The following is a 23,824-nucleotide window of genomic DNA, read 5'->3' as shown; positions in this document are numbered from 1 at the left end:
TTCTTTACCCTTATCCATTTTCCATTTTAAAAGACTCTTTATAATGCATCTCAACAGGGAAATATTTACTTAAATAATCTGCCTTTCTTTTTATAGCAGCCAGAAAAATATAACCTTAAACTGATGGAAAGTCACTACAGTTATTTTAGCTGATAAATATTGTTTACTTGGCCCTAGATACACAACTGTAGCTACTGTGGATTTTTTTTTCCTGCTCACGTGTGAAGCCAGTTCTCAGTCTTCATGCCTTGTTGTCACTGCTGTTTGTCACATCACAGGTGACCCAGGTTGGAAAGGACAGCGAGGGGACATGGGGCCTCTGGGACCTGCTGGAATGAAGGGCCTCCCTGGAGTCCCGGGACGGCCAGGGGCAGATGGAACCCCGGGTCTTCCAGGGGTCCCAGGCCCCACTGGAGATGATGGGCTACCTGGTCTTCCAGGCCCAAAGGGTGTGTATCGCTTTTCCAATATTCCCCTCAGTTTATAAACTTAAAATCCACTGCCAGGTGGAAACTACTCTTGTACATGTGACCTTACTGTAGGATTTACCTGGTCTATTGAAACTGAAAGAGCAAGTCACTCAGTCATGTTGGACTCTTTGCGACCCCATGGACTATTCAGTCCATGGAATGAGTTCTCCAGACCAGAATACTGGAGTGGATAGCCTTTCCCTTCCCCAGGGGATCTTCCCAACCCAGGGATTGAACCCAGCTCTCCCGCATTGCAGGCAGATGCTTTACCAGTTGAGCCACCAGGGAAGCCCAAGAATACTGGAGTGGCTAGCCTATCCCTTCTCCAGCGGATCTTCCCGTCCCAGGAATTAGCCTGACTGGTCTATTAGCCTGACTTTATCATTTCCTATGGGACTCCCTTCTTCGTGTCCTCTGTATTATGATTTTCGGGGGCAGAATGTTTTGGTTTAAGTTAATGGGAAAAAGGGGTGTAGTGGAGTTAGGTATACAGAACCCAAAAGCACTTCTGCCCAAAGGACTGGGGGTCCTGATAGAGAGTGGGGTCAGGGCAGGTGTGCTTCCACCCTGGACAGGCCCCCACGCTTCATCCCACCTCCCCTAGGCCCAGTTCTCTTGAAGGTTATGGAGTTGGGACTCAGAAGCATAAAGAGCCTGCAGTTGAGATCTGTGGGGCGGAAAACTGAAGCTTGAGTGGGACAGCCTGGCTATTACAGGTGTGAGGCTGATCGTGGTTGAGCACAAGCTCAGAGCTGGGGCAAGTTTGCATCTCTATGTGAATGGCAAGAAACACAGATAGGGACTTCCCTGGGGGTCCAGTGGTTCACACTTTGCTTTACAATGCAGGAGTGGAGATCTGATCCCTGGTAGGGAAGCTAGGATTTCACCTGCCTTGTGGCCAAAAAAAAAAAAAAAAAAAAAAAGACATAAAACAGAAGCAACATTGTAACAAATTCAATAAAGACTTTAGAAATGGTCCGTCCAGCTTCCTTGGTGGCTCAGTGGGGAATCCACCTGCCAATGCAGGAGACAGAGGTTTGATCTCTGATTGGAGAAGATCCCACATGCCCTGGAGCAGCTAAGCCTGTGCCCTGCAACTAACTGAGCATGCGCTCTAGAGTCCAGAAGCCACAAGTTCTGAACTCATGTGCCGCAACTACAGAAGCCCTAGCAGCCTAGAGCCTGCGCTTCGTAATGAGAAGCCCGAGCTCCACAGCAGACAGTAGCCCCCGTTCTTTGCAACTAGAGAAAAACCCATGCAGCAGTGAAGACCCATCACAGCTGAAATAAATAAATAACAAAAAATGCTCCTCAAAAACCTTAAAAAAAAAAAGAAAAGAAAAGAAACACAGACCCAGGAACCATACTAGCCTATAAAACTGTCCCTAAATTTTCATATTCTCATTCATCAGGACCCCAGGGGCTGCCTGGCTTCTTGGGTTTTCCGGGAGAGAGAGGAAAACCTGGTCAGGATGGACACCCTGGCAGAAAGGGAGAACACGGAGAGAAGGGTTGGCCTGGCTCCCTGGGAGACCGAGGACTGAAAGGTGTCAAAGGTAAACGCAGCTAACAGCACCGTGATGCAACACGGCTTGTTTTTAGTCTTTGGCCAGAAACTGTAAGTACAATCCCTGAAAAATAAAATGGATCCTACTGCCACTTAGATTCTGCTCCTTCTGAGTCTGTGGTGTTTGTTTTAGGATTTTAAACAAAATGTGTTTTTCCTTACCTCTCAGTCTTATCACATATGACTGTGGTAAACGAACTGTTCTATTAGCAGAAAAAATTAACAAGGGCTTTGATGGGTGGCTTTTGGGTTTCAGAAAACATTCTCATGTTTTGGGAATGGGGTCCAAGCAGGGCTCCTGGCCCCCAAATCCTGCTTCAACATTTTTAATGAAAAAACAAACCAACCAACCAACCAGTTTTTTGTTTAAAGCCAGATATAAATATTTTAGCCTTTGCAGACCCTACGGTCTCTGTCGAAATTATACAACTCAACATTTAGAGCACAAAAGCGGCCTGAGAAAAGTAAACAAAAAAACATAGCCATGTTCCAGTAAAATTTATTTATGGACAATGAAATTGGAACTTCGTTTAATTTCACATGTCATTTTATTCTTCTTATTTTGAGTCCCCTCCCCCAGTGATTAACATTGTGAAATTATTCAGAGCTCACAGATTATGTAAAAACTGACAGCAAGCAGGATTTGGCCCTTGGGCTGTAGCCTGCCGACCTCTTGACTGTATGAGTATGCTTTCATCTGGGCTGTGAATTGCATCTCTCCCAAGCTTCATTTAAAAAAAGAGTTTTCATTAAAAAAAAAGTTTCAAGACCACTGGTGTCAGTGTTCTGGGCCCATTCTTGTTAAATATTTACTTTGATCTCTTGGCCAAAGAGGCTGCAGAGAGTGAAGGTACAAATTCATTTCCACTGTTGAGAATGAAGGCTTGACAATTTCTAAAAACAAAAGTTTTTGTCTTTAAAACCCTTTGGGCAAATAGCCTCATACTTTATTCAAATTTCTTTTAGTTGATTGATTGTACTATTATCTTTTGTTTTACTAGCCTGCAAATTATTTATGTAGAATCAAGGAATGAAAGAGTCATTCTCTGCTAGCTTAGATAAGTGATGTTTACTGTGCTATTATGCTACTATATAATTATCTCACTAAAAATATTTAAAATTGGGTTAATGCCAGTGATGTGCTAGTAGGCTGGCTCTCAAATAAAATGTTTTTAAAATGCTCAGATCTCTAGTGTTTGCAGATACTCCCACCATGACTGATTTAAAACAACCAGTGGTTTAGCAACTAGTTTACAAAATTCTTGACTTGTTAGTAAGTGGCTCTCGCCAAGCTGGGATGAGCCCACTCCATCCCACATCGACCACTGGACAGTGCTTCCCCAAACGAGGAGAAATATTGTCCACCCCTCCTACCTTTTAGAATTCTCTATGTGGAGAACCAAATTAATTGTCCGTTCTTTTAATGTAAGAGAAAATTGGTGGGTAGTTAGCAAGGGGAAAATGAGGAACTGGGAAATATGAGATGGACAATTCAAAATTTACAGGATAAAGAGATGTATTTTAGACCTGGAACTTTTCAAGCCTTTTTTCACCGAGACCAGTTTGCTTGAATTTAGCAAACATTCCCTGAGCACTCAGTGTACAGTAAGTCCCCCGCACATGAATTTTCAAGTTGTGAACTTTCAAAGATGCAAACATGCGTTCCGTCAATGTCAGGCATGAGTGAAACTGCCTTTCTCCCTCTGTCTCCTGTTGCTGATGATCCTTCAGCTCTGCCATCTCCCACCTCCTGTCCGTCCTCCAGTCACTAACTCTTCTTGCTTGTTCACTCGATGCCAGCCCCTGTATACAGCTATTGTAAGTACTTCCCTAGCTCAGACGGTAAAGCGTCTGTCTACAACTCGGGAGACCTGGGTTTGATCCCTGGGTTGGGAAGATCTGCTGGAGAAGGAAATGGCAATCCACTCCAGTTCCATTGCCTGGAAAATCCCAGGGACAGAGGAGCCTGGTAGGCGACAGTCCATGGGGTCGCAAAGAGTCGGACACGACTGAGCGACTTCACTTTCACTTTCTTCACTTTATTTTTCAAGATCCTCTATTATAACATTAAAATTTGTGTGTGTGTGTTTGCTTTTATGTATTATTTACCTATTACAGTATAGTACTATATGAGCCAACTGTGTTAGTTGGGAACCTAGGCTAACTCTGTTGAGCTTACAAATTGGACTTACAGACGCACTCTAGGAACATAACCCATTCATAGGTAGGGACTTACTATATATCAGACACCGTTGCTGGACAAGGTGAGGAAGGAGTGTAAAAGGCGTGGACCTTCCTCTATGAAGTCAATCAACAATGTTGATACCATGCAGTCTATGAACATAAATACAGTTTAGGTTGAATGAGAATTTGCAAACTGGATGTGAAGAGCCACAAAGGAATAATCACATGTCTGATGCTTCTTATACAGTCATAATTTGTTTTGCTCTTATATTTAATATCTAAAGGAGCAAGAGGGCCCCCGGGATATGAAGGAGAAATGGATATTATTTCCAAGAAGGGGGAAACAGGAGAACCTGGACCTTCTGGGGATGGTGGATTCCCAGGAGAAAATGGTAAGTGCTTATGTTTTTTAACCATACCAAGTAAGTTAACTTCTTTACAGGTCATTCAAACAAGCATGTATATTAGACAACTTTTGCAAGGAAGCTGTAATACAGAGTTTAGGAAAGGTCATTCTTTAGATAAAAATAAAAATACAGGCTTAGGAATCTCCCTCATGGTACTTTTTTTCCATGTTAGAACTTAGCTGTAGTTCATATGTGTTTAGGGGCTTCCCTGGTGGCTCAGTGATAAAGAATCTGCCTGCCAGTGCAGGAGACACGGGTTCAATCCCTGATCCAGGAAGATCCCATGTACTGTGAATTAAGCCCGTGTGCCTGCAGAATAAAAAAAGAAATAGATTCGGATATTCCCAACTAGAATCAGTCCAGACTAGATACTTGAAATACTGGTTCCAGGTTTACAGTATTCCTGGGTTTGGGCTTCCCTGGTGGCTCAGACAGTAAAAAATCTGCCTGCAATGCAGGAGACCCAGATTCAATCCCTGGGTCAGGAAGACACCCTGGAGAAGGGAATGGCAACCCACTCCAGTATTCTTGCCTGGAGAATCCCATGGACAGAGGAGCCTGGTGGGCTACACTCCATGGGGTTGCAAAGAGGCGGACAGAACTGAGTGACTAACACCTTCATTCAAATGGGTAGTACAGTGACTATCCAGAATTTCAAGTACAGAAGGTGCTACTCAGCCTTCAGTGGGCATCCCTGGCAGCCCTTGTTAAAATGCAGTTACTGAATCAGCAGGTCTCGATTTCTAACATGCTCCTCGATGCCTGCGCTGCTGGCCCTCAGATACACTGCAGAGCAAGGGTTTTGATGGCGAGTTTGTGTTCCCCTTCCCTGGTTTAGACCTGATCTTCATGAGATCTGGGTTCTTTCTTTAACTAGTTTTTAGAGGATGAATGTTTTAACTTCTCTGGGTGAGCCCTTCCTCATCTGTAAAATAAGCGTGTTATAATAAAGCAAGTGATGCTGGAATAAATAAAGCATCCTTCTCTTGGATAGCCCTGTGTCTGTTTATGGAGGAATCCTTTTTACAGTGAGATCACAGAAGCCAGAAACCTTTGTGATGTGGTTTAGGGCAGGAATTAGTATTATTAATTCCTAGGACATGGCTTCATCTCCTATATGCTTAGTCAATCAGTTGTGTCCGACTCTTTGCCACCCCATGGGCTACACCCTGCCAGGCTCCTCTATCCATGGGGATTCTCCAGGCAAGAATACTGGCGTGGGTTGCCATGCCCTCCTCCAGGGGATCTTCCCAACACAGGGATCAAACCCCGGTCTCCCACACTGCAGCCAGATTCTTTACCATCTGAGCCATCAGGGAAGCCCTCATCTCCTGTAAGTAGGACCAAAAGCCTGTAGCCTAACTATTGCCCAGCCTAAAATTTCCTCCAAGAGGTCTGTAACTCTTCCAACTCCATCAGGTGATAAAGGTCATCCTGGGATGCAAGGAAGGAGAGGAGAGCCAGGAAGCTATGGACCACCTGGATTTCACCCTGGGGAGCCCGGAAGAAATGGGCAGCCAGGGCTTCCTGGACCCCCAGGCCCTCCAGGCTCACCTGGGCTGAGAGGGATCATTGGTTTTCCAGGATTTCCGGGTGACCAGGTAAGCAGCTGCTGTTTTGGAAGGAAAGAAAAAATAAAACCTTTCTGCCCTGGGGATGCCCGTTAGGCATCTTACTTTGCCAGTGTATGGCAGGGTCCTTTCAACAGCTTTTAGAATGTAAGAAGTTGGTCGAGAGAAGAATGGAGACTCTGGAAGGCCATGCTGTAACTAATTTCTGGCCAGTGCTCACACCTGGTTCCAGTGACACAGATGATCAAGTCACTTACTCTGCATACTAACCCTCCTTCGTTTAAACAGCTTCATAAAGACTTGCCTCAGGACGGCTGGTTCACCAGATTAAAGAGTCATGTGAAAAAGGACCCAAATTCTGCTTTCAAAGCCTTCCTATCCAATGGCAGATATCATAGATTTTGTTTCAAATATTTTTTATCTTTACAGTCATGAGCCGAATATCCCAGAAGTACAACTGTAGGAGCCTAACTTACAACTTCTGGAAAATGTATAGCATACTCTGCTACTCATTGTTTGGAGTAAAATGGATTTTAAAAGCTTTAAAATAATATTTTATTTGGTATCAGTTCATTCATTCAAAACTTAAAGTTCAAATGATGTGATGCAATTACTGTTTTACAATCGAATATAGAGAACTGGATACCTCCTGTTGGTATCACTACTTCTGGAAGCATTTTGTCAACTGTTTACAAACTAGATGCATGCAGTGATATGCTTGCAATGCATTTCCAATTTTATTTACCACAGCAAATTATAAAAGCCAAATTTGTTATAGAAAATGATAACTGGGTTATGTCAAGAGTGTGTCATTTGTATTTGAAATTCAGTTAAAGTCTTACTTCTGTTTCATTAAACTATCAGGGTGAGCCAGGTTCTCCAGGGTGCCCAGGACCTTCAGGAATTGATGGTACAAGAGGACCTAAAGGTATGGTTTGGAAATACAGCAGCCACCCACCAAGCTCATAGTCCTGGATGTTTGTAACATTGTAAGCAAGTACCTTTGGCATGAAAAGCAAAGTATACAAGCTGCAACACTTACAGAGTTCTTCGCAGACTCTGTTAGATAGTAAGATAAGACCTAAATCATCTGTATACATATAGATCCAATGGTATATATCCAATGGAATATATAGATCCAATCTGTGTATATTCAGATCCAATGGTACTGTGTTGAAAACATGTCTGCGTGCTTGGTAGGAGTCCTCACACGTTCTAGTGACTGCAGCTCCGTAAGTGACAGCTCAGGTGCAATGAGACAGGGCCACATTGGTGGCCCATGTCCCGTGCCCCAGAGGAACCAGTATCTCTTCTAAAAACTGCATAGGTACAGCTTTTAGGGGCTGGGTTCCAACAGTCATGGTAGACAGAGAAAGCCAAAGCCATGGCTTCTCACCAAGTGTTAATAGCTCACTAAGAATTCCTGGGCCAAGTGTAATTTGCAGTTGGGGTTTTTTACCACCAGCCAAAGGTCAGCAAATGCATTTTTTACAGAGGGCCGGATCATAAATATCTTTAGCTGTGTGATCTCTGCTGCAACAACAGTACATGAAAACACAGCAAGCATGAAAGCAGCATGAAAACAAAGGGGGTATAGCTATGTTCCAATAAAACTTTATTTACAGAAGTCTGCAGGCTGCATTTGGCCTCACAGGCCTTAGTTTAATTTATGCCAGGGACGATGTTGCCTTGTCATTCTACCTTTATCATGTCAACTTACAGTCTACCTTTATCAGGTTTCCAGGAAAATAGGAATAACCCCAGGTTAAAAATGTCCTTGCAAAAAGAGGTTTCATTAACTCATTATGCAGATTAAACAAACAAACAAAAATCAGGCTATCTTAAATTGCAATGTTTACACACAAGCTTTAATATTTTTCCTATTTTTGTGTACCATTGGGTTAATATTTTTCTTTAAATCTACTTTAAAATGAGTCACCTTTTTAACCTTAGCCTTACCCTCACTATCTGTGAATTTATAGGCTTGATGTACAGTTATGTTTTATTTTAATATAGGTTAAAATAAATAACTCTAAAATATGAAACAGTAATCAGTGACCTGCCTAAAAATCTTCTCCCTTACTACCAGTGAAACATGCTTTTTACTTTGAGAGACACTCCATAAATAATGGGATAATTGTTATATGAAAAAAATGAACTGTGCAACCTTACTTATTCAGAAAGAATAATTTAGCTCTCCTCTTCAGAAATACTTACAAATAGGAAAGTTTTCATATTGGATTTTGACATTGTATAGCTTCAGTGCTCAAAACACACTCCTCATCTCTTCTACTCATCTATGCATTTATTATAGATGTTCGGCTCTCTCAAAGGACAAACCTAGTTCTTCTCATTTCCCTCCTCCTTGCATTTGGCCATCTTTTCCAGAAAATGAAGTACAATGAAGGTACTGAAGTAAAAGCCGTCTCATGTAGCCCAGAAGTAAGAGCTATAGTTCTGCTGGATCACAGTCTGATGGAACCTACCCCTTGGGCAATCCATAGTTTTTTCTCTGGAGACTTGTCTCCATGGTCTGAGTTCTCACTTATCTGACTACAACCAGCTTTATCACTCTGTATTCAGTATCCTTTCTGGGTCTCTCTGGATGTTTGGAATGCACTTGAACGTGATCTGTATCAGGACATTGTGATAACCAACCTCCATCATGAAAATGCTTTTGATTTCTGCCTCAATAGACAAAGACCTCAAATTTTTACTTTTTATTATAATTTCTCAAAGACTGGCTGACCTGGGATGGACCAGATTTGTACCCTTCAAATGACTAACCCCAGTGATGAGTAGGGTCAGGTGGAAGAGAACCTTCTCTAAGGTGTGGGTGGGACCCCTTTAAAGGGGTGTTGGTGGGCAGGTGCTACAACATATGCCTAATTAGCTCTTTTCTTCTCTTACAACCACATCAATTATTTTGCCCTTCCCTGCTCCACCATCTTGAATCATCCGTTTATAACTGGCTCTCAGTTCAGTTCAGTCTCTCAGCTGTGTCCGACTCTTTGCTGCCCCATGGACCACAGCACACCAGGCCTCCCTATCCATCACCAACTCCTGGAGTTTACTCAAACTCATGTCCATTGAGTCAATGATGCCATCCAACCATCTCATCTTCTGTTGTCCCCTTCTCCTCCTGCCTTCAATCTTTCCCAGCATCAGGGTCTTTTCAAATGAGTCAGCTCTTCACATCAGGTGGCCAAAGTATTGGAGTTTCAGCTTCAGCATCAGTCTTTCCAATGAACACCCAGGACTGATCTCCTTTCGGATGGACTGGTTGGATCTCCTTGCAGTCCAAGGGACTCTCAAGAGTCTTCTCCAACACCACAGTTCAAAAGCATCAATTCTTTGGCGCTCAACTTTCTTTATAGTCCAACTCTCACACCCATTCATGACTACTGGGAAAACCATAGCCTTGACTAGATGGACCTTTGTTGACAAAGTAATGTCTCTGCTTTTTAATATGCTGTCTAGGTTGATCATAAATTTCCTTCCAAGGAGTAAGCGTCTTCTTAATTGACTCTCAGCTATAATGTATTAATGGGTCTTTGTGTCTGAAAGAACACAGCAGCAGTGTGGAACAGCTCTGTGGGACTATGAGAATCACTGCCTACGATGGCCTTTGAATGTGCCTTGTGAAGTCATCAATAAGATGACTTTTTGTGATTTTTTTGTACAAGAACACTGAGTTGAGCTTCCTTGTAGAGAGCTTGAAATGTGATTGCGGTAGCCGAAACAGTAACAATTTCTGCTTTCTCTTCCTGAAAAACAGTGTGAGGATATAGTTACTCAAAGCCAAGTAATTTAAATAGACATCTAAATTTGAAACTACTTTAGAAAATTAAAAATTTAAGTTTATTAAGAATAAGCTTAAGAATAAACAATCTTATTTCTTGTGACTGTCATGAACTATAAACATATGTGTGTGTATGTGTGTGTGTTTAAATCACACCTTGCATCTGTGTTCTTACATGTGTTCTTAAATCTCACCTTGCATCCTCTATGTTCTTATGTAGGGGGAAAAAAAGCATTTTTCAAAAAAATCCTTTCCTGGAACATTAAAGATAAGACTATAAAGACACAAATACGTGAACGTTATTATGTCACTTGGAAGAAGAAATATAAACTCTCTTAAATAATGTGTGTATTTTATCACTTACAGGATACAAAGGGGAATCTGCAAGTCAGTTTGGCCTACCTGGTCCAAAGGGTGAGCCAGGTAGCCCTGGATATCCAGGTACAGACCCATCATTTTCTTATTCAAACAAAAAAGAGTAAGTGTGTTTTGAAAACTGGAACAATTACTTCATCCTCCTAGTTGGGAATGATTATATCAGTATTTTCTCCCCTCTTTACTCATTAAGATACGTATCAGAAGGACTATGTATAGGGACTTCCCTGGTGCTCCAGTGGTTAAGAATCTGCCTTCTAAGGGTTCAATCCCCGGTAGGGAACTAAGATCAGAGATGCCGTGGGGTGAGTATATCCACGTGCCACAACTAGAGACGCCTGTACACTACAACAAAGGCCTGACACAGCCAAATAAATAAATAAAACTTAAAAAAAAAATAAACAGAAAACTTGTGTATAACCACTGATCTAGGAGAACACCAGAGACTCTCCATCTTCTTGCCATCATGGGTCCCATGACCTGGGATGTTAACAACACACTTCCCAGGGTCAAAAATGAAAATCTGGACCCTTTTGCAATCTCTGTAATTAAAAATGATAATTAAGCAAGAACCACTCAACTGACTACAGTGGCAGGTTTTCATTCCAACCCTTTCTTTTCTGCTCAGAAAAGCATAGGTGAATGCCCTGAGGGCTGCTGTTGCTGAGATATAATATAGAATACTGCATTTCCTGTGTATCAATTTACTAAAATCCAAGCCAAAAAAAAAAAAAAAGGTAAAGCTTCATCATCCACAAGTCTTTGGAAACAGTACTCTGTTTATCAGCAACAGTTGATGTGTAATCCCTCAGAACAGATGACAGTGTTCCAGTGAGTACTTACTTTCCATAGAGGCTGAGGTTGCCTACGGTAGATGACCCACAGCTGACAAAATACACATAGCCTTTTACTAATTCCTCGTGTTGGAATACAGCTGAAGTCAATAATCAGACAGATGTACAAAGGTGTCTACAGGGATATCCACTGCCAGGAAAGAATGTTTGTTTCTCCACAGGTAATTGGTTCAATCAGTGATGCCCAGTGCTGTTAAGCTGTTAGTGGACAGGTTAGAGACCAGGTTTACAGTTAGATGAGCACCTTGTAAATTAAGGCCTCCCCAGGTGGCTCGGTGGTAAAGAATTTGCCTGCAAATGCAGGAGACACAGGAAACACAAGTTCAATCCCTGGATTGGAAAGATCCCCGGAAGAGGAAATAGCAGCCCACTCCAGTATTCTTGCCTGGAGAACCCTGTGGACAGAGGAGCCTGGTGGGCTACAGTCCGTGTGGTCACAAAGAGTCGGACATGACTGACCATGCACTTGTAAATTAAATATCTTGTATTAATAGTTTCATGCTTTATCTTCAAATTCTCTTTGGTGATGGTCATGTTTCATTCCATATGACAGACTATCTGAGCCAGACCTATTGTGGGAATTTTTATTTCTTTGTTTTTGTTTCACTTATGTATTTATTTATTTTAAAGAATAAAAAAAAATTGTTTTTTAACTTTAGACATTTTATAGAGTTTCAGTTGTCTTTACACGCTATGTGTGTGTGTTAGTCGCTCAATCGTGTCCGACCCTTTCTGACCCCAAGTACTTATACAGCCCACCAGGCTCCTTTGTCCATGGAGTTTTTCCAGGCAAGAATACTCGACTGGGTAGCCATTCCCTTCTCCAGGGGGTCTTTCTGACCCAAGGATCAAACCCACATCTCCTGCATTGCAGATAGATTCTTTACCATCTGAGCTGCAAGGGAAGCCATTTACACTCTATGCTGCTGCTGCTGCTGCTGCTGCTAAGTCACTTCAGTCGTGTGCGACTCTGTGCGACCCCATAGACGGCAGCCCACCAGGCTCCCCTCTCCCTGGGATTCTCCAGGCAAGAGTGCTGGAGTGGATTGCCATTTCCTTCTCCAATGCATGCATGCATGCTAAGTCGTTTCAGTTGTGTCCAACTCTGTGCGACCCTATGGGCAGCAGCCCTCCAGGCTCCTCAGTCCACCTCCGCAATTCAAAAAATTATAGGCACAGGGAAGCCATATTTACAATAAGAATGAATTAAATTTTGTTTTTATACCATAAATTGCTAAAATGGAAATCTAATGGAAGAACAAGCCATTACTCTGGCAAAAACTTCCTTTTCCATTCCCTTCCCTTTGGGTCTTTTACCTCTGGCATGTCAAATAGATTTAGATAATATAATTTTAACTGAGATGTATAGCTTATGTGTGTACATTTGGAGGGGAAAATAGCTTTGAGATTAGCATTGTAGGGGTTCATAAAAAGGACCAGAATGAAGTCTCAGAAAGGAAAATCACTGGTTCAGTCACCCTCCATTACCACTGAACATGTGGTCTTGGGCCAGTTGCTTATCATCTCTGAGCTGTTTGCTCATCTGTAAACTGGCTTTCAGCAGATTACATACAGGTTGTTCTGAAGATCAAATGAGATTCCTTGAAAGCGATTAGTAAACCAAAAAGTGCTACACAAATGTAATGTGAAATTCATCATTGTCATCATCAGCAAAACATGAAGAAATCTTTCCACACTTACTGCTATTTTTATGTAAAACCTTTAAGAGAGTAAGATTTCATGAGCTGAAAATAGTCCAAAATGGAGACCTTTTATATTACCTAATATTTTAAGTTAAAAATCATAAAGCAGAGTTATTTTATGTATAGGCTCACTTTTTCAAGAAAATTTGCCTTGGTGTTATTTCCCTGGTGTCCTCTGGTTATCACCATTTAAATCATTCCCTTTCCCAAATGCCATAGCTTTTGCTTAAATTTTTAAAGTTACATCATACTTTATGTACTAGCACAGAGTTTACCTAAACATGCAATTTTCATTGATGGGAAAAAAAGCTGGATTGAATTTGAACAAGCCTAACAAGAAGGCATGGACCTGCAGCCTGTCTCAGGGGACTTTATATGATTGTACTGGGCTCAGTTCTACTTCCCCTTCCTTTGTTTCAGAGAGCAAATACAGTAGAGATTAACTCAGAAGTTCTGTTCTTAATACAACTGTGATTGGAGAGGCAAGCCTTTAATAGTTCAGTTTTTTCATTTGCAAAAGGGCTTCCCTGGTGGCTCAGTGGTAAAGAATCTGCTCGCCAGTGCAGGAGACATGGGTTCGATCCCTGGGTAGGGAATATTTCCCTGGAGAAGGAAATGGTAACCCACTCAGTATTCTTGCCTGGGAAATCCCATGGACAGAGGAACCCTGGCAGGCTGTAGTTCATGGGGTTGCAAAAGAGTCGGACATGACTTAGCGACTGAACAACTTTCATTTGCAAATAGAAAAATGCTGCCCTCAGATGGTAAAGAATCTCCCCACAATGCAAAAGACCTGGGTTTGATACCTAGGTCAGGAAGATCCCATGGAGAAGGAAATAGCAACCCACTCCAGTATTCTTGCCTAGAGAATTTCATGAGAGAAGCCTGACAGGCTATAGTCGCAGAGAGTTGGACACGACTGAGCAACTAATACAACTAACACCTTTACTGCAGGGATATTTTCAGAATAAATAAAGCAACACACAGTGAAGCTCATAGATCTTAAATTTGATCAGGAACAAGTATAGACTAACACAGGCTGTTTCTTGTGTTTTAAAATAGTGACTATGACCTCCATGGGTTTGTAAATACAATACCATGTAATTTATTTGCAGATTCAACTGATGAATTTTGGCACAGACTATTGGTTTATTCTATAAATATAAATTATATTACAGGCATAGATAATGAATAAATACGTGGCGAAGTCAACTTTCCTAGTAATCAAATATGACTTAGAGTCTGAAGTATCATTTCATTCTTACTAGATTAGCAAGAAAACAAATCCAAAAACTAAAAAGTCTCCAGTGAGCATATGCTATGCTCTCGGAGTTGTAGGGCTGTGGGTGGGTTACGTGTGGTGATGTGAGTTGATGAAGACTTTATCCCAAACCACTAGGCAACCTCTTTCAGGAACCAAATGCTGAATGGTCTGTTCTTGAACACTAAAAGCAGCTGAGCCTTCCTCTTCAGCATGTCACTGTCCTGAGAAGGGGACCATGGTCGATTTTTTTTTTTTTAACCTAGTAGATGTATCCACCAGATGTAATATGTGGTTCTGGAAGGGGACCCAGTGAGGACAAACCAGCTGTGAAGGACATTAAGAGGACAATTGAGGCAACTCAAGCATGGAATGAGTATTGAACATGATTAATTTTCTTGGCTGTGATGATGTTATTTTGGCCACAAAGGAAAATGTTCTTATGTTTTCAGACATACCTCCTGAGATATTTAGGGATGAAATTCCATGATGTCTGTGATTTACTTTAAAATACTTCAGCCCTTAAAAATGCATTAAAAACAACCAAAATATCAGACTCTCTTACCTAAAAATTCTACTCCCAGGAATTTTTCCTAAGGAAACTATTTAATAGGAGAAAAAAAATTGATTGAAAATATATAAAGATCATTATGCATAACAGTGAGAATTAGAAATAACTCAGATGGCCAATAGTAGAGAAAATTAGTTAATTAATTTAATTAGGGTTAACTCAATAAGCTATCAGCCAGTTGTTTCAAAACAATAACTAGGAAAATGATATGAAGCTTGGAAGATTACTTATGATACAATGCTAATTAAAAATCAGAATATAAAATTGGAGGCCTTATTTGCACAATGTTATACATATGAAATTCTGTGTTAAGTTGGTGGGATTATAGGTGTTTTGTTTTAAATTTTTCCTATATGTTATCTTTTCAATAGAAAAATTGTATGTATATAAAAGTAAGAGTAGAAAAGAAAGAGCTGAAATTGGAGGTTTCATAGATTCACTGCTTTGGAGAGCAACTGCAACTACTCAGATGTTGGATCCTTCTTTCTTTAGGACAGTTGGGAGCATCTGGAGAGCAGGGCTTGCCTGGTGCTCAAGGTCCTGGAGGACCACCCGGAAGGCCAGGACTTCCTGGCTTCTCTGGACCAACAGGATGTCCAGGTAACGTGAAAGGCGCCCGGAGACTTCCTGGGCACTCATCTCGCTCTTGTCTTTTAGACTGGTCCAGAGCTGGCTCTGCCATTTCCCAGACCTGTGACTCTGGACAAGTCACTTAAGCATACCTATCCCTGACCCCTAAGTTGGAGATAGACTGATCTCACTGGGGTGGTCTGGGAACAAATGAAGACAGACCTGTCTTCATCCAAGGAGGATGCCAGGCGCAAAGTGATGGGCTGACCGAGAAAAGCTTCTCTCCAGCCTTCCCTGAGGCCTCTTCCATTCAGGACGCTGGTTTCCTCTTCTTTAGCCTACAAACCTCACCCATTCAACACAACATTTCAACGGCTCCTCCTCCTGCCAATTCAGAATCAAGTGAAAATTTCAAATCAAAATTGGCAACTTTAATTTGAAGTGTATATTCTCCTTTTGAGGTTAAAACTAGGAGGTTAAGGAAGAAAAAGTAATAAAACAATATCCCAGGGACCCATGTATTAAAAATATAGATGGTCTCCCAAGTTAATGAAACTTGTATATCACCTGCTGCTGCTAAGTCACTTCAGTCATGTCCGACTCCGTGCGACCCCGTAGATGGCAGCCTACCAGGCTCCCCCGTCCCTGGGATTCTCCAGGCAAGAACACTGGAGTGGGTTGCCATTTCCTTCTCCAATGCATGAAAGTGAAAAGTGAAAGTGAAGTTGCTCAGTCATGTCTGACTCTTCGCGACCCCATGGACTGCAGCCTACCAGGCTCCTCAGTCCATGGGATTTTCCAGGCAAGAGTACTGGAGTGGGGTGGATGCCTGAAAAACCTCCCTGTCGTCCTCAGGTAATCCAGGGGGGCCTGGGCTGCAGGGACCCCCAGGAGAAGTGGGGGATCCTGGACCAAGAGGCATCGTGGGGGACCCAGGGGCACCAGGTCTTCCAGGAATAAAAGGTAAGTTGGAAGGAGCCCTGACCCCTCAGAAAGTTCTAGCCAGTGATGCTCCCACAAGTTCAGAGTGCCTGTCTCGTACCCCAGGGACATGCTCTGGGGCCCCCCTTTTCCCAGGATGCCCATGGATACCTCCTTTTCTTTCTTACTCAGGTAGCACTGGCCTGGTCTCCTGACTGGCTCTACCAAAATGATGCTCATTTTTTAGGACATTTCTCCCATTGTTGTCCATAATTTTTTGAGCCTTTGCATTTATTCTCAGCCCACAGAGTCAAGCTCTTGTGTCCTAGATTTCTCTGTTAGACACTAGGCACATAATGTTGAAGAAAACGGACACAGTTCCTGCCTTCATGGAGTTCACAGTTTAGAAGGGGAGACAGATATTAAATGTGTATTTGCCAGTTATGCAAAGTAGAAGGAAGAGAAAAGAATAAGATGCTATGGTGAAGGAGGAACCCATGTTCATTATCTTTGATGAAGAAATGTTTTTGTCCTGGTTAAGTTTTTACCCCTTTAAAAGATTCGTTATAATATAGGTCTTGTGGAATAGAGTAGAATAGAATATATATAAACAAATCTCATACCCCTCCGTTCATCAATGGTACTAATTCCTTTTCAGTCCGTTTTTTCATTGTAGAAAAAAATTTTTTTTCCATGGTACTTTTTGTATACCTCTAGCAAAATACTTACGTTGTACCACTTTTATTTTTGTTTAGAGGTCTTTCTCACCAAGCAGAATGTAATGTTCAATTTTTTTTTATTTAAAAAACTTTGTAAATTTTTTGCCCACACCATGAGGCATGTGGGGTCCTAGTTCCCCAACCAGGGACCGACCTCCTGCCCCTTGCATTGGAAGCATGGAGTCCTAACCACTGTACTGCCAGGGAAATCCCAGAATATAAGTTTCTTTAAAAACCAAGAATCATTTTTAAGAATTGAACTATAGTTCATTTACAGTGTTGTCTTAGTTTTAGGTGATTCAATCATATATACATATATATCTATTTTTTCAGATTCTTTTCCCATATAGGTTATTACAAAATATTGATATTAGCTTCCTGTGCTATACATAGGTCCTTGTTGATTATATTATATATAGTATTGTGTATATGTTAATCCCAAACTCCTAATTTATCCCTCCCCCCATTTCTCCATTGGAAACCATTGTTTTCTTTTTTTTCCTAGTTAAGCATTTAATAGCTCAGTCAATATTTTCTACATAATCTATTCTTTACATTTTTATTTTTTAATTTTTTAAAACTTCTCCTATGACATTATTGTTTTTTAATATAAATTTATTTTTTTAATTGGAGTTTGTTTTCTATAACCATAAGTTTGTTTTCTATATTATATTTCTGTTTTTTAAAAATATTATTTATTTTTAATTGGAGGACAATTGCTTTCCAATGTTGTGTTGGTTTCTTCCATACATCAACATGAATCAGCCATAGGTGTACATATGTCCCCTCCTCTATTTCTGTTTTCTATATAAGTTCCTTTGTATCATTTATTTTTTACTACATATAAGCATTATCATATAATATTTGTCTTTCACTGTCTGGCTTACTTCACTTAATATGATACTCTCTAGGTCGATCCATGCTGCCGCCAATGGCATTATTTCATTCTTTTTTAATGGCAGAGTAATATTTCACTATATATATGTATAGCACATCTTCTTTATGCATTTATCTGTTGCTGGACATTTGGCTGCTTCCATGTCTTGGCTATTGTAAATAGTGCTTCAGTGAACACTGGGATGCATGTGTCTTTTCAAATTATGGTTTTCTCCAGATGTATGCTCAGGAGTGGGATTGCAGAATCATATGGTAGCTTGATTTTTTAATTTTAAGAACTATGTTTTATGTCCTTGGTACAAGTAGATTCCTAGTAAGTCTGTTGGTTGGTTTATTGTATTTATTTATAAAAATAAATAAAAATGTAAATATATTTATAAAGTAAAATTACAATTTATAAATTTATTTTTGTGAATAAATATAATTAATTATTTAATTAATGGAGAAATGGAAGAGTGAACAATTGAATGAGTAGCTATGAAGTTGAGAGTCTGTCTTCACCTCAGTCAACAATTGAAGGGTCAAGCCTTACTTGGTTAGATTTCTGTAACCAAGACCCCTCCATCTCCTTCCTCCCTTTTCTTCCCACTTCTGTTTTTTGGCTTATGTGTGTGTGTGTGCTTAGACACTTCAGTTATGTGTCTTTGCGACCCCATGGACTGTAGCCCACCAGGCTCCTCTGTCCATGGGACTTTCCAGGCAAGATCACTGGAGTGGATTTCACTACCCTTCTCCAGGGGATCTCTCAACCCAGGAACTTGGGTCTCCTGCTTGGGTAGGCAGGTTCTTTACCAGTAGCACCACCTGAGAAGTCCTTAGTTGTCTCATAAGTACAGTAAATTTTGGTAAAATAAAGAGTACTTCCTCTTAGAAGAACTGGAAATCCCTTCTTTGGGGCTCACTCAGTTTATTATTTTGAAAATCCAAGTAACATTTTTCTACACTCTCACCTCTTCATTTGTCAGATAGATAGAGGGAAGTTGTTTATTTTGAAGAGCTGGTATACACTTATGTATTTCTATGCTGCCAAATAACTAGACCAGGGCACGCTCTCATCATCAGTACAGAGATATCTTTGCACTGTTCTTCCTCTTCACTGGCCTTTTTAGTAATGTGAAGTGCAGTGATTGGTGGTAAATTTAGGATTCCAAGCAAAATAATTTTGTTATTTTGAGAGTTTCTCTGATTACTGTGGCTGTTTCCTGTTTCTGACAAACCCTACAACTCTGTTGGGGTATTCTCTGGTGCCTTTTTGAGTGTTTAAGAGACTAAGTTGGTAAAGAACCAGAAGACAATGTTTTCCATTGTTTTACTCCTACGGAATCTCCACTTCTTCCTACCCTCCGACTATAGTAAAATGGCAAGGATTTTCAAGTGTCCTGAAAATGGAAAATGTTAGTCGCTAAGTAGTGTCTGACTCTTTGCAACTCCATAGACTGTAGCTCACCAGGCTCCTCTGTCCATGGATTTCTCCAAGCCAGAATACTGGAGTGGGTTGCCATTCCCTTCTCCAGGGGATCTTCCCAACCCAGGGATCAAACCCGGGTAGACTGCATTGCAGGCAGATTCTTTACCACCTGAGTCACCAGGGAAGCCCTGGTGCCATTTTATACACTCAGCTTGACTAAAATGACAAGGCTCATGTTGTGATTGTTGATGCTTCCTTTCCTTGAATTCGTTTGCACTTACCACATAGCTTCAGTATGATAGGTTATTAGAAAACTGATAGCTAGTGAGTTTGATCGAATAACAAAATTATCTCCAATGACATCGTAATTCGGTGCTATGAAACAAGTTTGCTAAGAGGAGGAGTGAGGAAATGAGTAAATTGAGCCAAATGTACACCCCAGTGTACAGATGGACGCTGCAGTGATGTTTCCTGGCCATGTGGGGACAGTGTTTCCCTACAAACAGCCCAGTGAACAACCAGTCTTTTTTTTTTTTTTCTTAATCCACAAAACAGTGAAATACATTCTTAGGAATGAAAACGTCTACAATATAAATCCATTGCTGTCATTTATCATGCTGATAGGAAAATGAACCACACTCTGGCAGAAATGCTTTGAACTGAGAAACTAAATATTTGAAGTATGTTCTAAATAAGTCAGGGGGACTGATTATCTTGTTTGAACAAACCAGCTGCTAACTCCAAGTTGTTTGCTCTACTAAGAACAGGCCATATGGATTCTGAGTCCTGCTTATATTTCGTCAGATTTAAACTTTCACTTCAACATAGGTAAAAATAGCTTGGTGCTTAGACTTCCAGTACCTATATATGCTCAATTCCTAGTTAGGCATTCATCATTGCTATGGTTTAGTTGTTAAGTTGTGTCCAACTCTTTGCCATCCCATGGACTGTAGCCCACCAGGCTCCTCTGTCCATGGGATTTCCCAGGCAAGAATATTGGAATGCATTGCCATTTCCTTCTCCAGGGGATCTTCCTGACCTAGGGATCCAACCTGCATCTGCGGCATTGCAGGCAGATTCTTTACCACTGAGCCACCTGGGAAGCCCCATAGGAGACTGTAGTAATAGAAGCCTAAAATAATAAGCTTTGGCATGAGAGCATGTAAAGAATGTGGGCTGGGTTATTTTGGTTGATGGCAAGTAAACTGTTTCATAAGAACAAAGCACCTCGAGATGTCTTTTATCAGCACAGACAGGCCCAGCACCTCACAGTTGTGAAAATCAGAAACATTCTCCCTTTTTACAACTGGTGCCCCCTCCTTGACCCTGCCCCACAGCATTTACCCCTCTTGAGGTAATTGCCTGATTGTTCTGTTGAGTCAGGGATGGTTTCTCTGTCAGTCCCGTGTCTCCTCAGTGCCCATCACCAAGCACATTTGGGGGCTGAAGCTCAAGGTTAGGGGGCCCTATCTTAGGCTCTTGTACATTCCCTTAGTAGGCACTCGTGTATTTTCTGAATTAAAGGAGAATTCCTTCTTATTTCAGTTTTGCGAAGTTTTCCACTTTGTTCGGCTATTACCTAGAGGCTCAAAGAAAGGTCTCTTTCCCAGCAGCTTTCAAGTTAGGGTGACCAGCTGTCCCACTTTGCCTTGGCCAGAGCAGATGCTCAGAACATAGGATTCACAGTGTTAGAACTAGGCAAGCCACCAGCAGACAGGGACAAGTTGGTCACCCTATTAAAGGTATAAACTGTGAAAGGTTCCTGGGGATAGGGAAGCATTTTCAGTTTGACAACAGAAGAAAACCTCAGAGTGGGCATCCAGTCACGAGTCTGCTGGCTCACAGAGATGGAAGCTTTAATTGTGCTTATAGTTGGGAGATGAGATCAGATTCTCCGACTAGAGAACGCCCTCGCCTATGTGTGCAGCGATATGCAGCCTTAAATGATGGTTGTTAAGCCAGAGGACGACCAGAGAGGTGAATTTAAAAAAGCCTCATTACCGAGGACTGTGTTTTGTGAGCCTAATTGCCTCTCATCTGCCCTGTATGTATTTTATGCATGAACAACTTTCTGATTTAGAGATGGGATGGATAAAAAGCTTTCAGTAAAAAAAGGAAAAATTGCCCTTAAAACCCTACCCAGATGTAGCTGCATTCAATTTAGAAAGATAACATTGGGTCAGATAAGGGTCGGCCAGTTCAACAATGGCGAGAGGCTGAAATTGTGACAGAGCAGGATTTGGATGTGTTGATGTGACAATGGAGAGTTGGCAGGAGTTGAGACATTCCACCCCCAGCCAAATCCCCAAGCCATCAATCTCAGTGGCTTAAGCTAGAGATCAAAACACGTTGAAATAGCAGAGTAGTCTCAAAAAATGTATTATCGTTTCAGATAGATGGCAATAAATATCCAGATTTGGCAGATGAAGAAGGTCTGTGTGTTCTTTTGGTGGAAACTTGAAACATTTGCTCATAAGTAGAAAAGAGAATTGGAAAACAAGCTCAGCTAGACCTGACAAAAATGGTTAGGAAACAAGAGCTTTGGGGAAAATGGGAGTGCATTCCCCCCTTTTTTGATTTTGAGAGAATTATGGCTCATTTGTACCAATTTAATGTTTAGATTTTAAAGATTTTAAAATAGTATAACTGTTTCCAGTATTGATAAAAAATAGAGTGGAACCAACGAACTGTTCCATCTTCCAATAAGAAGTCTACAGAGGACTTACCTTAATAAAGAAATAATAATGAGTGCTTGAATTATTTATATATAGGTGGATAACATTAACTTCCCCCAATCTTACTCATCCTATACATCTATCAATGAAAGATGTTGGATGCAAACAGAGATTGGAGTTCACTCTTTTTTATAGCTTTCTTTCACCCCGTTCAATCCCTCACCCTCCTTGATTACAATCCTAAAAGATGATGCTGTCAAAGTGCTGCACTCAATATGTCAGCAAATTTAGAAAACTCAGCAGTGTCCACAACACTGGAAAAGGTTAGTTTTCATTCCAATTCCAAAGAAATTTGGAATGCCAAGTTGTGTGCAGTGCCAAACAATGTTCCAACTACTGTACAATTGCACTCATTTTCCATGCTAGCGAGGTAATGCTCAAAATCCTTCAAGCTAGGCTTCAGTCATATGTGATCCGAGAAATTCCAGATGTACGGGCTCGACTTAGAAAGGGCAGAGGAACCAGAGATCAAAGGGACAATATTTGCTAGATTATACAGAAAACAAGGGGATTCCAGAAAAACATCTGCTTCTGTTTCATTGACTACATTAAAGCCTTTGACTGTGTGGATCACAACAAACTGTGGAAAATTCTTAAAGAGATGGGAATACCAGACCGCCTCACCTGTCTCCTGAGAAAACTGTCTGCAGGTCAAGACGTGGAACAATGGACTGGTTCCAAATTGGGGAAGGAGTATGTCAAGGCTGTATATTGATTATTTAACTTATATGCAGAGCATATCATGTGAAATGCTGGACTGGAATCAAGTTCACTAGGAGAAATATCAACAACCTTAGATAGGCAGATGATACTACTTTAATGACAGAAAGCAAAGAGGAACTAAAGAGCCTCTTGATGAAGGTGAAAGAAGAGAGTGAAAAAGCTGGCTTAAAACTCAACATTCAAAAAACTAAGATCATGGCATCCAGTCCCATCACTTCATGGCGAATAGAAGGGGGAAAAATGGAAATAGTGACAGATTTTATCTTCGTGGGCTCCAAAATTACTGTGGACAGTGACTGCAGGTGTGAAATTAAAAGACACTTGCTCTTTGGAAGAAAAACTCTGACAAACCTAGACAGCATATTAAAAAGCAGAGATATCACTTTACTAACAAAGGTCCAAATAGTCAAAGCTATGGTTTTTTCAGTAGTCACGTATGGATGTGAGAGTTGGACTATGATAAAGGGTGAGCGCCAAAGAACTGATCCTTTTGAATTGTGGTGCTGGAGAAGACTCTTGAGAGTCCCTTGGACTGCAAGGAGGTCAAACCAGTCAGTCCTAAAGGAAATCAACCTTGAATATTCACTAGAAGGACTGATGCTGAAGATGAAGCTCCAATACTTTGGCCACCTGATGTGAAGAGTTGACTTACTGGGAAAGACCCCAATGCTGGGAAAGATTTTGAGGGCAGGAGGAGAATGGGGACAGAAAAGGATAAGATGGTTGGATTGTATCATCAACCTAATGGACATCAGTTAGAGCAAACTCTGGGAAATAGTCAAGGACGAGGAAGCCTGGCATGCTGCAATCCATGGGGTCACAAAGAGTCGGACATGACTTAGCAATAAACAGCAACTCCCCCTGTTCAGTCCCTCACCCTCCTTGTTCTAGACTTGGTCATTTCCTCATTCATTCACTCACTCACTCAACAAACATTTATTGAGCACCTACTGTGTGTCAGGATATATGCTAAGTGCAGGAATAAAAGGAGTAATAAGACCTGATCTTGCAACCAATTAATTTATCCAAAGTCAGCCAGTCATCACAGACAGGACTGCTATACAGAGTGGGATAGGTTGGGCAGAA

General features: G+C 41.2%; 1 protein-coding gene across 1 annotated transcript in view; it reads left to right on the top strand.

Moving 5' to 3' along the window:
- The window catches only part of COL4A4 (collagen type IV alpha 4 chain), a 131,727-nt gene that overhangs the window by 80,899 nt on the left and 27,004 nt on the right, over positions 1-23,824 (top strand). The window contains exons 29-36 of the mRNA XM_052663458.1: positions 279-449; positions 1,883-2,026; positions 4,506-4,613; positions 6,048-6,229; positions 7,064-7,127; positions 10,368-10,442; positions 15,258-15,365; positions 16,191-16,298. Of these exons, the coding sequence (XP_052519418.1) occupies positions 279-449; positions 1,883-2,026; positions 4,506-4,613; positions 6,048-6,229; positions 7,064-7,127; positions 10,368-10,442; positions 15,258-15,365; positions 16,191-16,298 (960 nt within the window). The remainder of the gene's footprint in view (positions 1-278; positions 450-1,882; positions 2,027-4,505; positions 4,614-6,047; positions 6,230-7,063; positions 7,128-10,367; positions 10,443-15,257; positions 15,366-16,190; positions 16,299-23,824) is intronic.

Source organism: Budorcas taxicolor, chromosome 2 (assembly GCF_023091745.1).
Source record: "Budorcas taxicolor isolate Tak-1 chromosome 2, Takin1.1, whole genome shotgun sequence".
In the NCBI taxonomy this organism is placed as follows: Eukaryota; Metazoa; Chordata; class Mammalia; order Artiodactyla; family Bovidae; genus Budorcas; species Budorcas taxicolor.
The sequence above is the reverse complement of the archived record's forward strand: the minus strand, read 5'-3'. Positions and strand labels throughout refer to the sequence as shown.